This window comes from Vombatus ursinus, unplaced genomic scaffold (assembly GCF_900497805.2).
Source record: "Vombatus ursinus unplaced genomic scaffold, bare-nosed wombat genome assembly UNPS02014772.1, whole genome shotgun sequence".
In the NCBI taxonomy this organism is placed as follows: domain Eukaryota; kingdom Metazoa; phylum Chordata; class Mammalia; order Diprotodontia; family Vombatidae; genus Vombatus; species Vombatus ursinus.
In genome coordinates this window covers 20,158,829-20,173,305 of record NW_020954550.1, presented here as the reverse complement: position 1 = coordinate 20,173,305, position 14,477 = coordinate 20,158,829, and the positions used below count along the sequence as shown (strand labels likewise).

The 14,477-nt window shown below is 35.2% G+C and overlaps 1 protein-coding gene across 2 annotated transcripts in view; it reads left to right on the top strand.

Annotated features, from left to right (window-relative positions):
- The window catches only part of MAP3K1 (mitogen-activated protein kinase kinase kinase 1), a 69,782-nt gene that overhangs the window by 41,068 nt on the left and 14,237 nt on the right, over nucleotides 1-14,477 (top strand). For both annotated transcript variants that reach the window (XM_027863420.1, XM_027863421.1), the window contains exons 2-9: nucleotides 2,885-3,035; nucleotides 5,893-6,096; nucleotides 7,981-8,181; nucleotides 8,664-8,780; nucleotides 9,195-9,343; nucleotides 12,814-12,935; nucleotides 13,436-13,517; nucleotides 13,622-13,805. In XM_027863420.1, coding sequence (XP_027719221.1) covers nucleotides 2,885-3,035; nucleotides 5,893-6,096; nucleotides 7,981-8,181; nucleotides 8,664-8,780; nucleotides 9,195-9,343; nucleotides 12,814-12,935; nucleotides 13,436-13,517; nucleotides 13,622-13,805 — 1,210 coding nt within the window. The remainder of the gene's footprint in view (nucleotides 1-2,884; nucleotides 3,036-5,892; nucleotides 6,097-7,980; nucleotides 8,182-8,663; nucleotides 8,781-9,194; nucleotides 9,344-12,813; nucleotides 12,936-13,435; nucleotides 13,518-13,621; nucleotides 13,806-14,477) is intronic.

Here is a 14,477-nt window from a genome sequence, read left to right as displayed (position 1 = left end):
GCGGTTATACTGTCTCCTGTGAGAAGCCTTTCCTGAAGCTTATGGTTGTTAATGTTCTCTCTTTTCTCTGCTTAATATATATATGCTCATGTATTTATGGTCCCTCCTACTCATACTCACCTTGCAGAAAATAGAAACTCCTTGAGGACAGGAACATTTTTTCCCTCTTGGTATCTCTTGCACACAGAAGGTGTTTAGTAAATGCTTATTGAAATGAACAGATTAGTATGGATTAGTTGGGACTAGAATCCAGGTCTCCTGATTCCTGGAGTGAGGTTCTTTCCATGTCCAAAATCTACCATTTTTTTCCTGCAACTTCAAGTGCTTGTTTGTGTATCCTTTGCCATCAGAGACTGTACAACTTCATTGCACATCCATACCACTTATTCAAACCCTGTAGATCAAGATCATGGATCCCTTGACAGTCTGGTAAAGCCTGTGGACCCATTTTTAGAATTTTTTTTTTTTGGCTAGGCAGTGGGGTTAAGTGACTTGCCCAGGGTCACACAGCTAGTAAGTGTTATGTGTCTGAGGTGGGATTTGAACTCAGGTCTTCCTGAATCCAGGGCCGGTGCTCCATCCACTGTGCCACCTACCTGCCCCTAAAATATTTTTAAATGCATAAAATAAAATGCATAGGATTGCAAAGGAAACTAATTATATTGAAAATATATAAATAGGAAGGCTGATCATGTACTATCTTGTATCATGTACTCTAATTCCAGTAATTTTGATGTGGGGGCAATAATAAAGGGTATTTCGAGATAACTTACAACAGCTGTAATGTGTTAAAACTCCTTTGGTTTGTTGCCTACATTCATATATTTTGATTAGAGGTTAGTGGAAATAAAAGTGTAAGTTTTTTTTTTTCATCCAAGTTTTTTCCACACAGCCTTTGGGGGTCCATGGACCCCAAGTTAAGAATCTCTGCTATAGGTCTTCATTCATCAGTGACACATTTGGTCCAGTAAATATTGGTACAGTATTATGAAATATTCTGAGAATAAAGAAGACCACAATTTTTGAGGGATGATAGGAAATTAAGCCTATATTCTACATGTTTGACATTTCATTCAGTACTCTAGAGGAGAAAGTATCTCCATCATCGAACTTTTCATATCCCTTATTCAGCCTTTTTCCTGGCCTATCAAGTAAATACTATTGGGAAATACTTGTCTAGATTCCTAAAGTGTGTTATATATAGGATTTAAAGCCCACTTAGAAGTTCCAAAGAATAGAACGTATTATGACTTGATTCGACAAATTTTGTGAAACAATAGTTCCATAAGGATTTAGCATTACCCATTTTCATTTTAGTGCTGTTTAAACTATTGATAAACATAAAAGCATTATTGAAGTAGATTGTCTTGATTAAAAACATAGGGGTTTAGGGCTGGAAGAAACTCCTAAGAGATTGTGCTTCCTTCTCAGTGAAGGTTGTGATCAGTTGGAAAAATCTTGTCGGATGCTTAATTTGAATTTTTACGGAGACAGCATTTTGCATGGAGTATTGTGATCTCTAATATTTGCTTGTGTGTTTCATTTTATTGCCAGTTTGCTATTTCATACTGGCCTGTGATTTAGTCTTTTACAAATGATGGTTCAAGTAATAGTTATGTAGATCTCATCCACATAGATAAGGAACATAATGCTGTCATTTTATGACCTTAAAATGTGATTAAAATATACTGAAAGGCATCCTCAAAAATCTGTGTAACTACAAATGTTGGTTAAGTACTTTGCTTCTGTTGCACTACTACCAGTTCACACTTAGACAACACTTTAAAATTGATTTCCTCACAGACATGAGGCAAGTAGTGTGTTATCCCATTTTAGAGGAGGAGATAGGCTCAGAGAGGTTGTGACATGTTTCACAGTGGCTAACTGATAAATGTCCAGATCTCCAGACTCCAAGTCTCATGTTCTTTCTGCTCTACTACGTTGCCTCTTTAACACTCAGTTAAAGAATTATTTCTGTTTGGCTTAAAACTTAACTTCCCTTAATCAGATAAGTGGTTTGAAGCAACAGTACATTAAGTAGAGATATTTGCATTCAGATTTTGCCTTTCACAGATTAATTAACTGTAGGACCATGAATAAATAGCAATCTCTTTAGCATGGTTTTCTCTTCTGTAAAATAGGGAATAGTGGTATGGATTTCACTGGCCTATGATAATTATATGTAAAGTGTCATTTAAATGTCACCTATTATCATTTCATCATATTATCATTAGCTCATTTGGCTGCAAATCATTTGAGAAAATGGCATTTTCATCTTTTGACCTTTCTGTAGTTTCTTTTATAAATTAAAAAAAAATTATACATTTTCACTGTCTACTTTAGATTGTTTCCTACCTAGGTTAGTAAGATTTGTAACTGAATAAGAACCTTCAAGTTCATTGAGGCCTCACTTTTTGATAAAAGAAGAGGCTAAATAATCATTGTAAATGACTTGATAAACATAGTGCTAGAAGTAGATGTACTAAGATTAATTTTGTACACAATCATCCGTCTTCAGGCATTTTTTTACTCTGTCCCCCTCATGCCTACAACGTACCCCTGGCTCCTTTGGAGATTCGGCTCACATCCTACCTTCTACATACAGGAGGCCTTTACCATTTTCTCCCATTGCTAGTCTCATCTTTGGTTACCTCCCCAGGGCCTTTCTTTGTAACCCCAGAACTTAGCACGGTACCTGGCATATAATAAAGACTCAATATATGGGACTCATTTACCATTCCGTCGTGAGCATGAAATTTACTTAAATAGTAACAGCTTTCAAGATTTTCTGCTTCATAGCTCTGAACAACTGGGTAGTCAATTTATGCATTTTATGCCTGGAAAGTATCATCAAAATTAAATGTGTTATTTTTTTCTATTATAGTCGAGATATGGAGAATAAAGAAACTCTCAAGGGATTGCAAAAAATGGATGACCGCCCAGAAGAACGAATGATCAGGGAAAAACTCAAGGCTACCTGTATGCCAGCCTGGAAACATGAATGGCTGGAAAGGAGGAGTAGGAGAGGCCCTATGGTATGTAGTAAAACTTATCTGTGTGCAAGTGGAAAATTGATCAATGTTGTAGGCCGTTTTTTCCCTTTCTTATAGTTAGACCTGTGGTAATTTGTATACAAAATAAAGCAACTATTTAGGATATTTTAACTGGAATAGTTTGTTGGTTGTTGATCAAATAATAACTTTCTGGCTTTAAATTAGAAACAACACTGCCCTCTAATGTCAGCATTTGAAATATTTTTGTTCATCAGAATCTATTTCTCTTTTCTTAATATATGAAATTATTTTGTATTTTCTTTTTCTGTTTTTTTTTTCAAATTATAATGGAGCCCTTTAATCTTAATTCCCAGAAATATCCCTGTAGATGCCAAAATTAAAAGGGACTTACAGGTTCTTGAGAAACAACTTAATGATGTGACTTAACAAATGTTTGCTGAATAGGAAAGAAGTAAAAATAGTCTATATCTTAGCCATAATTGGCCTTCCTTAAAAGTTAATGAATACTGTTTATTAATGAAGAGAAAGTAAAATTTCGTGTGTATTTTTCGTATTTCCATTTTTTAAGAAATTTCAAAACAAACACTGGGAATAGTATACTGAAATTCATCTTCTGTTTTATGCTCAAACTTAATAATATTTAAATATTGGCTACCTCATTAACCTTTTAGAAATGTGGATGGGTGCTATGGACAGTGACATACTAGTAAAAGTTTAACAACTAACATAGCCAAAAAGAAAAAGTATGCACAATAAATTTAATCTGCATCATTAACGTTTTTTCCTAACATTTTTCTCCATCACTTTATTAAAGCTAGACAACCAACAAAAGATATCAAACCCTGATTTGTAGTATTTGCAGTTTCCGAGGTGTAAATGATCACACTGAAAATGAAGTAACAGGCAGGACAAGCATATCCTGGGTACAGGCCAGGAGCTCTTCACCTTTTATTGTGGAGATCCTCTTTGGCAGTCTAAAGCCTAGCAACCTCTTCCTCAGAGTTATGTTTTTAAATTCTCAAAATAAAATACGTAGTATTATGAAGGAAACCAATTATATTGAAATACAGGTATAAAAATATTTTTTAAACAAGTTTACAGACCCCAGGTTAAGAGCCCCTGGTGAATAGACAATCATTGATTTCATAATACTCAAATTCTGAAGGCAATACCATTGCTTACAAATTTAGTTTTTTAATGTCTCTCTTGATTATGCTAAAACAGAAATCCTTGTTAATTCTCTGGCCATTTTTCTCTCCTCCTCTCCCCAGTAATCTGCAACTCTTTTCCTCTTGTAAAACTTAACTCTTTTCTTCCATGTTTGAAAAGTAGGAGTATCTACCATCTTAACTCCTCGACCTCTTTCCCTAATGACATAAATGTGCATAGTAATTTATTTCATTTAAGGAAAATCATTTGGAGATTTCAACTTAATCATAATTTTTTAAAAACTAGTTTGTACCAAATACTTAGAAAAGGGAGCAGTGGATGTCTTCAAATAGTGAGGCAGCGTAACGTAGTAAATAAGAGAGTTGACCTCAGAATTGGAAACCTGGATCCATCATGTCTTGAGTACTCTGTTAACCAAGCCTGACTATAAGTTGAAGATCAGGTGCCAATTTGTATTGTAAGAGAGATTTTTTTATCCAGACAGAGCCCTTTCTAATGAAATCACAGGTCCAGTCCAAGAAAGAAAAAAACAAGAGAGAAAGAAAGAAAGCAGTGATTATTGGAAACCAAGCTGTTAAATTAACTTTCTTTTCGTTGTCTTTTGATCAGGTTAGCACATAGATATGGAACATCTTGATTTAATGAAGTATTTGGCAAAGTCTTGTAATAGAAAGAGTACTGAATGTTTTAACATTGTCAAAGGCCCTGGGTTTAGAATCCCAGCTCAGCTCCTGGTTTTGTGTGCTTAGACAAATCACTTAACCTCTCTGGGTGTCAGTTTTCTTATCTGTAAATTGAAGGGATTGGAGTAGATGAGCAGTTCTTGAAGTGTAGTCCAGGGACTTTGGGGGATCCCACAACCATTACTGGGGGTCTTTGAGGTCAAAACTGTTTAAGACAAGCTGTTTTAATTTCTAATATGCAAACATCAATAGCTATAATCTACATAAACAAAAGCTACTTAGGGTCCATTTTTAGGAGTAGTCCTGAGACAAATTTGAGAACTGTTAGACAAAATGATCTCCAAGGTCCCTTCCAATGCTTAGTACATTGCCAGGCACATAGTGGACACTTAATAAATACTTGCTGACTTGACCAATCCTATGGTCCTAGAGCTACAGGTTACATCATAAAATATTGATTTGGAAGGGACCTTTTTGTTTATCTAATATAACACCTTTTAAATCAATCTCCTGTAACATCCCTGACAAATGATCATCTGTTTAAACCATTTAAATCAAGAATTCTTAACCTGGGGTCCATGACACAAAAGGTTAAGAACCTCTGACTTAAATGACAGTCCAATTACATGTATCTGTAGCTGTTTGAACTACCATACCCAAAGAATCTTAATAGCTATCAATCTGGAGAGAGAGCTGTAATATCAAGTTTAGAATTCACAAAATATTTATTAAGCACCTGCTATGTGCCTTGCAGTATGCTAAATGCTGGGGATGCAAAGAAGGCTAAAATAATGAAATGTCTTTGGATTAAATTTTTTAAAATTAATTTATTTTTAGTTTTGGATTAAATTTTTTAAAGAGAAAACATGTAAATCTTTATAATCCATGGTATAGAAGTTTATTAAATACAATATAAAATTCCATTTATATGGAATTCTGTCACTAAATCTGTATCTTCCAGTTTTTACTTCTCGATGTCTTTTTTTTTTCTCGCAATTAAAATGTATTGAATTCTTTCTGTTTAGGTGGTGAAACCAATCCCTGTAAAAGGAGATGGCTCTGAAATCAACAAATTAACACCAGAATCTCAAATTGAAGGGCATACCAACACTTCTTCACCTACTCCAAAAGGAAGGCGGAGTCCCTCTCCATCTTCATCTTCATCTTCAAATCGTGCTGTTAAATCAGAATCTCCTGGAGTAAGAAGAAAAAGAGTATCTCCAGTGCCTGTAAGTAAATATTTCACTAAACATTAAGTTGCTTGAATGTTTAGTTTTTATAGAGAATCCATATGGGAATAATTCCTTATAAAAGCATAATTACTGTATATTGAGAAATTAAAATTTGAGAAGGAAATTACATGTTGAAAGGTATTTGTACTAAGAACTCCTCTTGTACTGAATTGTGCTAAGTTTGTCATTAACAGAAATAATAAGGTTATAAAGAAGGACCAGATAAGATAAAATGTTTCCCAAAGGAAAGACTGATGACTGCCCTTGTGGCCCTCTAGCTAGAGACTGCTACAACTCTATTCCTGGACAACTTAGAAGGTCATACTTCATCTGTTGTATAAATGGCTCCAAATTCGAATGCAAGTCTGTTTAAAAATAAATATCTTAATAGACATTAGGGACTGTGTGCTCAGAATTCTGAAGCCATCATAAAAATTACAGTTTCTGTTATCATTGAGGTTAAGGGTGACAGATAATTGATTTCATAGCTGACCCTGTTTCGAAGAGATTACCCAAAATAGTGAATATTGAGCCTTGTGCAGGGCAGACTAGAGAGGGCTAGGTGCAGGGCCACAAGGTGTAGTTTATGATACCATCTTTCAAACATCTTAGGTGAAATTCAGCTTAAAATAAAGTCAGTTCTGCCCAAAAGTAAGTAATAAATAATTGAGTGAGATTTTTAGTGATTTTTTAAAGTAAATATTATATCCTGGTATTACTATCATATGGGAGAAAATTGGAGGTAATAAATGAGGTTTGAAGAGTAGTAGGGCTTTTTCTTTTGTGAGTTTGAGTGACCAATATTAAGAGGAGCTACATAAATTAAAAATTTTACATCAAAGTCAAGTCATTGCTTCCAGCAATGTAAATCTTGTTTTGTATGTTTGTAATACAGCCATAAAAATTGGTAGATGCTCAGAAGTAGACTGTTTCACAGGATTATTGATTATTTATTGCCTAGGTGCGGAAGTTCCATGGAGATTAGTGGGATGTAGCAAAGTGTTAACCTAATTGGACATCTGTTTCCAGAAGAGCTGCCCTGAGTATCTAGCTTAAAACCTTACTCATGAAAAACAAGTTGTACTCAGGTTCCACTAGTAAAATATCTGTCATTACAGTTTGTGTGTATGTGTAAGTAAAATATTTAGTTTGTTGTTTTTTTGTTGTTGTTGTTTTGGACTAGACCTATGATTTTAACTGTGTCCCAGGGAGCTGTCAATGAGGAACTTCCATCAATGTAGGTCACCACTTGTTCTAAAACTTACAGTCTTAAAGAGTTGTTTGGGCTACTAAGAGTAAATTGTCTAATGTCAAACAGTCATCATGTATCAGAGATGGAACTGGAACACAGGTTCCTGAATCTGAGGCCAATTCTTTACTTACTAGGTTATACACCCTCCCCTGCTCTTTCTCCTTCCCTTATTCCTTCTTGCTTTCCATCTCTCCCTTCTCTTTTTCCCTTCTCCTGTTATCATCTTCCTTCTCTTTTCCCCCCTCCTCTCTCTGTTACACACACAAATACCTTTTACGATTTTAGCTTTAATTTATATCTTTTCCAGAAAGCTGGTTTTTTTTGGGGGGGGGTTGGGTTCTTGTTGTTTTTACAAAGTAATTTAATGAACAGATGGCGTAGTTATTCTGCTTCTAAAAGCTTTAATGACTTGATCATCAGTTATCCAGATAACTTGGTTATAAAATTCAGTTTTCATGAAATTTCAGTATTTCAGGCAAAAAATGCATTTTGCGTTACATGTTTTCACATTTGCTGTCTACTAGTTTGAGTAAATATAGTAATGCTACTATTTATAACCCCTTTTCTCTATAAAAGCTTCTTTCTTGAAAATTGAGAAGCTGTTCTTAATAGAAATCAATGTTCTGAAGTTTCAGAGTGGGAGAATCACACCACCCCGAAGAGCTCCATCCCCAGATGGCTTCTCCCCATATAGCCCTGAGGAAACAAATCGCCGAGTCAACAAAGTCATGCGAGCCAGGTTGTACTTACTGCAACAGATAGGACCGAACTCTTTCCTAATTGGAGGAGACAGCCCAGACAATAAATACAGAGTGTTTATTGGACCTCAGGTAGGAAGCATTTTCATCTTATTAATTCAGGTCAACAGATATTTATTAATGGGAGTTCAAAACAAAATGAGAATACTAAGTTTCTTAGTATGTGATATTAGCTTAAAGTTTTAACCTTCTTAAAATTAAATCATTCCCTGTCATAACTAAGTGCATTTCAAAATATGTCTTGCTAAATAAGTGATTCCTTAAAGTAAATGTTAGGAAGGGTCATTTTACCTGTATAGTTTTGAAAAACAAATTTTATTAACATATTCACTAAAATTAATTGGTTGGTAACTTTTCTTGTCTTAATATTTGTAGTGAATATACTTAGGATTCACAACCACATAAATGCCTGTAATTTAAAAATAAATAAAACATTAGTATGATAAATTTGGAAATATAAAAACTAAAATACAGTAATAATGCAGCATTAAAAGCTACTTTTGAAAATTCCAATACAGCCACAAACTTACCTGTGTATTTTTCTTAATATTTAGACCTGCAGTTGTGGGCGTGGAACATTTTGTATCCATCTGTTGTTTGTTATGCTCCGAGTATTTCAACTAGAATCCTCAGATCCAATGTTATGGAGGAAAACTTTGAAAAATTTTGAGGTATTTTATAATATTTTTATTCTCAGTTGTTAGTAATTAAAAAAAAAAAGCTATTTAACTGGTGAAACAAGGAAATTAATTCATATTTTGAGCTTGATTTTGAAGTAGTTCATAATCATTTTTAAGGTACAAAAGTACATCTCAGTTAGTGGGTTAGACCATTGTATCCCTTGCATTATATTTTTATAAGCCATTTAATAGTTGTTTTGCTCTTTGCCTAAACAGTTGTTACTGATTTTTAAAGGTCAGTGAACATATATTTACCTATAATCCCTTATGTCTTAATCTCTTTCATCAGTTATTGATCAACTAAAAGAAAATGAGGATTATCAGTTTTGAGACACCTAAAATCATCACCTTTATGTATAAGAATGTAGCATGAATATCATTGTTACTGTCTTTTTCTGATGTCAGGTTGAGAGTTTGTTCCAGAAATATCACAGTAGGCGTAGCTCAAGGATCAAAGCTCCATCTCGTAGCACCATCCAGAAGTTTGTATCACGCATGTCAAACTCTCATACATTGTCATCATCTAGTACTTCTACATCTAGTTCAGAAAACAGGTCAGTACTTTTTAAGGAATTAAACGCTTTATCCTCTGGTTACTTTGTGATTTTAAGGGTATGTATATCCGTGTTGAATTTGCTTGAAAATTATTCCTATTTGGAATCATTGTACTTTTGGAGTGAGAAAGTTAAAATCAAGAATAAAGCGTATTAACAATTGTAATGTTTAAATGTGGAAATTTTCCCTTTAGATTATAATATTAGAAAATGGCAAAATAAATGTCTGAATACAGTGCTCTGTGTAATACTTTAGAACTTACAAATGCTTTCACATACTTTACCTCATTATAAGGTAGAACGTTGTAAGATGTAAGGTATCATGTTAGATACCTTATATCATTTGAACCTCATAATAGTCTCCTAAATAAAGTAAGTAGGAAAAGTGATATCCCCATTTGATCAAAGGTTCTTAATCTTTTTTTTTTTTTTTTTTTGCATCAGGACCCTTTATAGAGCAATGTTTTGTTTTAAATGCATGAAATACATAGGATTACAAAAGAAGTCAATGGAATTGAAATAAAGATATAATTTTTTTTCTCCCATCCAAGTTTTCAGGTCCATGGACCGACCCCCAGGTTAAGAACCCCTGTTCTCTATGAAGAAGGTGATTCTCAGGGAGGTTGTGAATTCCCCAAGATCATACTTAGTATTCATCATACAAGCATTTGTTAAGTGCCTCTACCATATGCCAGGTATTGAGTATAGACATCAGAAACCAAAACAGTCCCTGTCCTCGAGGAACTTTTTTTCTGTTGTGGGAAGTAACACACATACAAAAAAATTAAATACAAAGTACCTTCTGAGTGGGCCAGTGCCAGTACTGGGCTTGAGAAGGAAGAAGAACAGTAGGTCCCCTGAAGGAGATGGAGCCTCAGCTGAGCCTTTGAAGGGAGCCGGGAAGGCAGCAGAGAACTCTGTCTACAGAGGCACAAGAGTGAGCCCATGAGTGTCCTGTGTGCGGAGTGGCAAGCAGGCTGACTTAGGGTTAGAATCAAGAGTTCATTATGTGGCAGGTAGGGAAACGTTTCATAAACCTAGTAAATAAAGAGGCAGTTCTCTGAAACTATTTTTGGTATCAGTTAATGTGTTACCAACGTGTTCCACTTTTTATAGATGCCTTTGAAGAACCATATTATGTTATGTTTTGCTAACAAGGACAAAAGTAGTCTTTATTTTTTTTCCTAAGAGATTAAGGAAAATGGCTATTAATAAATACTAATACATATTAATAAATACTTTAACTAAAATAGATATTAATAAAATAGCTATTAATAAGAACCAGTCACCATCCAAGCAATGAATTCATATTCTTATTAGATCATGAGCTTCTTGAAGGCAGGGACTGTCTTGTGTTTCTCTTTGTCTCCTCAGCACTTGGCACAGCACCTGACACATAGGAGGCACTTAATTGACATAGTAGGTATTTATTGTCTCTAATTGACACCTTCTAAAAGCCACAAAGCACAGTAGAATTTAAGGAATGCTGGTGTAAAGTGAGATTCTAGTCAAGTTAGGAGATAGCCTTGTCATTGTAATAACAACAGAACTATTCATTTTAGCTTACATTTATATATAGGGTGTTTATGGTTTATGAAAAGCTGAAGAAACCGAGGCCCAGTTTGTGAATTACCCAAAGTTTCATAGCTAAATCACTTGCAGAACGAGAATCCTGGCTCGAGAATTGAAAAGGTATTAGAAATATTCTGGCCTAATCCTCTGACTTTACAAATGCAGAAATGGGCCCAGGGAGAGGAAGCGCTTTCTCAGGAGTACAGGGACAGAATCAAAATTTGAACTCAGATCCTCTGACTCTTTTTCTTACTTTTCTGTAGTAGTCTCTTACTGCTAGAAGTTAGACTTCATCCCAGTGCTTCATTTACATACCACAGCTTCATGTTTGATATTCATTGGCTTGTACTCCTTCATTCTTTTGTAATCTTACTATACCCTTTTCATAGCCTTTTAATTTATTTTAGGGGGGGAAATACTGGGATGTGGCAGAGTGGGTGGAATGTAGGATTTATAGCCAGGAAGATCTGAGCCCAAATCCTCCTTCTGATACTTACTCTGTGACCATAGGCAAGTCCTTTCATCACTCTAAGCTTGTTTCCTCTGTAAAATGAGGCTAATCTTACTTGTAGATCACCCAGTTCATAAGGTTGTTGTGAGGGTCAGAAGAGATATTATATGTAAAAAAACTGCAAATTTCTTTGTGCTACATAAATGTCAAGGTTAATATTATGAAACCTAACACCAAATGGCCAAAAATAAAACAGGAAAAGTGCTCTCAAGAGAGCAAAGGGAACCTCCAAACACTGGTAACAATCTGGAATTTTTTAAAGATTATATCCTGGAGGGATAATATATTGGTGGAACCTTCCTCTCCATACTTCCTTCCTTACCCTCTTCTCCCTTCCCCCACACTCCAAATGGAAAAGTTCTGTATGGAGATAGGTATTTGTCACTCGTGCTCACACATTCACTTCTAGATTACACCAGCAATTTGACTATATTGGGCAATTTTATTTATATTTTTGCTGGTTGTGATTTTTTGATGTTGTTTGCTTGTTTAAAATTTTCAGTTTGAATTAATTTTGTTTCCTATCATAGACTAACATTACATAAATCCTGTCTGAATTTCTAGATTTATAATACTGCTTGGTTTCCTTTAAATACCATTACTCTTTTTTAGTTTTCCCACATCTGTGTCCAAGTATACAGTTCAGGGAGAAAAAGTGATTATAGCATAGTAGAAACGGGCAGATATTTTCATTTTGTAGTTTTTAATGTGATTCTGCCAACCTTCACAAATAGGCGTGCGTGCGTGTGTGTGTGTGTGTGTGTGTGTGTGTGTGTGTGTGTGTATAGAGAGAGAGAGAGTGTGTTGCAGAGATGACCCTGAGTGACCAGATTACAATATTTCTACAATTTAATAGATGGTCTCCAGAGCTTGCTGTGGCCAAAAAAATCCCCATTCTACAATAAGGAGGACTAATGCCTGGTATTGTAGCCTACTTGATAGAGGAGTCATTGGGCAGGTTACTTAGGCATTCAGGGCACCAGGCATCTCTTGAGATGTGAGCTTCGGAGAAGTGGCTATTGGTCACAAGTAAAGGGAATTCCCACACTAGAAGTTTTCTACATAATGACATCACAGATGCAAACTAAAAAATTAGACTGATGTTAGGGTCACATCAAAAAATTTATGTAGATTTATAATAAAATAACATATTAATACAAGAAACCTTAAAACCACCAGGTTTTTTTTTTTTTTTACTGTGACTTACTGTTGAAATAGAAAAAGTACTGACGTGTAATTAATTACCTTAGGATTTTCATTAATCAAGTCATTCATGATCTAATAAAGTAGAAATGTTAGAATTAATTTTTCATCAAACATTTTAATTAAAATTGTGTGATGTTTTTGTTATTGATGCCTGTCTTTTCTCTTCCTCCTTTTTCTATAGTATGAAGGATGAAGAGGAGCAGATGTGCCCCATTTGTTTGTTAGGAATGCTTGATGAAGAGAGCCTTACAGTATGTGAAGATGGCTGTAGGAACAAGTTGCACCACCACTGCATGTCAATTTGTATGTTGCTGTTTTATTCATGCTCATCATAAATGTAATTAAATTATTCCATGATCCATCCCAACTAATTTAGATTTTAACAAGATTCAACCCTGTATGAGCGTGTGTTCTAGTTAAGCTAGTCTGTAGAAAAGACTTAAAACTTGAGATGCTTTGGATGCTTGACCCTAATCTGAATTTCTTGAAATTTGCAAATGAGCAAGTAAAAAGCTGGTTAATGTAACTAACAAAATAACATTTAAGAGTGGCGCTAGCATCAGAGTAGTTTAGTCTCATCATGTCCTTGCTTTGTTAGTACCGGGTCTTTTCAAATGGAAGAGGACAGGCCCCTCAGTGAGGCAGGGAGCTCCCTCCGATCACTTCTTGTGATCTCCTCAGTATAAATTTTATAACTGGTGTACTGCACAAGATACAACCCTGATATGCTTTTTTAAATTCACATTTTCACAAGCTCTTGTTTAAGGAATATTCTTTAGATAAGTTCTATTTTTATTTTTCAGGGGCAGAAGAATGTAGACGAAATAGAGAACCTCTGATATGCCCTCTTTGTAGATCCAAGTGGAGGTCGCATGATTTCTACAGGTCAGATTCTAATAAATGGCTTCTGAATATTATTCAAAGATATAAATATTTTAAAGTTAAATCTCTAACTTTTGGCAAACTCTATTAAAATATTTCAATTTTAGCCATGAATTATCAAGTCCTGTGGATTCCCCTTCTGTTCTCCGAGCTACCCAACAGCAAACTGTGCAGCAGCAGCCTTCTGTTGGATCACAACGAAGAAACCAGGACAGTAACTTTAACCTTACTCATTATGGAGTTCAGCAGATCCCTCCTGCCTATAAAGAGTTAGCTGAGCCATGGATTCAGGTAATTATCTCTTCTTGTAAAGTCCTCTATTCAGCTTGTGATCCAGTAAACATTTATTAAATACCTACTGTGTGCTAGGTGGGAGTGATATAAAGAGGAAAAATAATAGCCTCTGTCCTCAAAGAGCTTACATTCTACTAAGACTTCTGTGAAGTTTGGATTCAGCCAAAGGGCCACACTTGAGGACCTAGAGGGCCCCATGTGACCTTGAGGCCGCAGGTTCCCCACCCCTGCTCCAGGAATTTAACTTTTTTTTTTCCAAAAAATTGTAATTAATCAGGGCAATAGTTGTTTCTAAGGCTTTTCATTTGATCTCTCTCTCTCACACACACACACACACACATGCATACACCACTTGTTATTGTTTGACTTGGATTGTGCCTACCAGAACAAATATCACCTCATTGAAAATTGGTTTTGGTATCATTGCTACTTACTCATGTAACCAGCCAGAGACCAGTGCTCTCTTATCGAAGAACTAGAGAGGGCCTCAGGAGTGATCTAGTCTAATTCCTTATGCCTAGATGAGCCTCTTTTTTATGTCTTTCTCAGAGAATAAAAACGATACAAGTTCCCTTGATAAGGTGTTTGACTTTACAGTCCAGAGTTTTTCTTAAGTCTGAACTCACAGAATCACAAAATGCAGGTGTTAGAAGAGTCACCTAGTCCAAT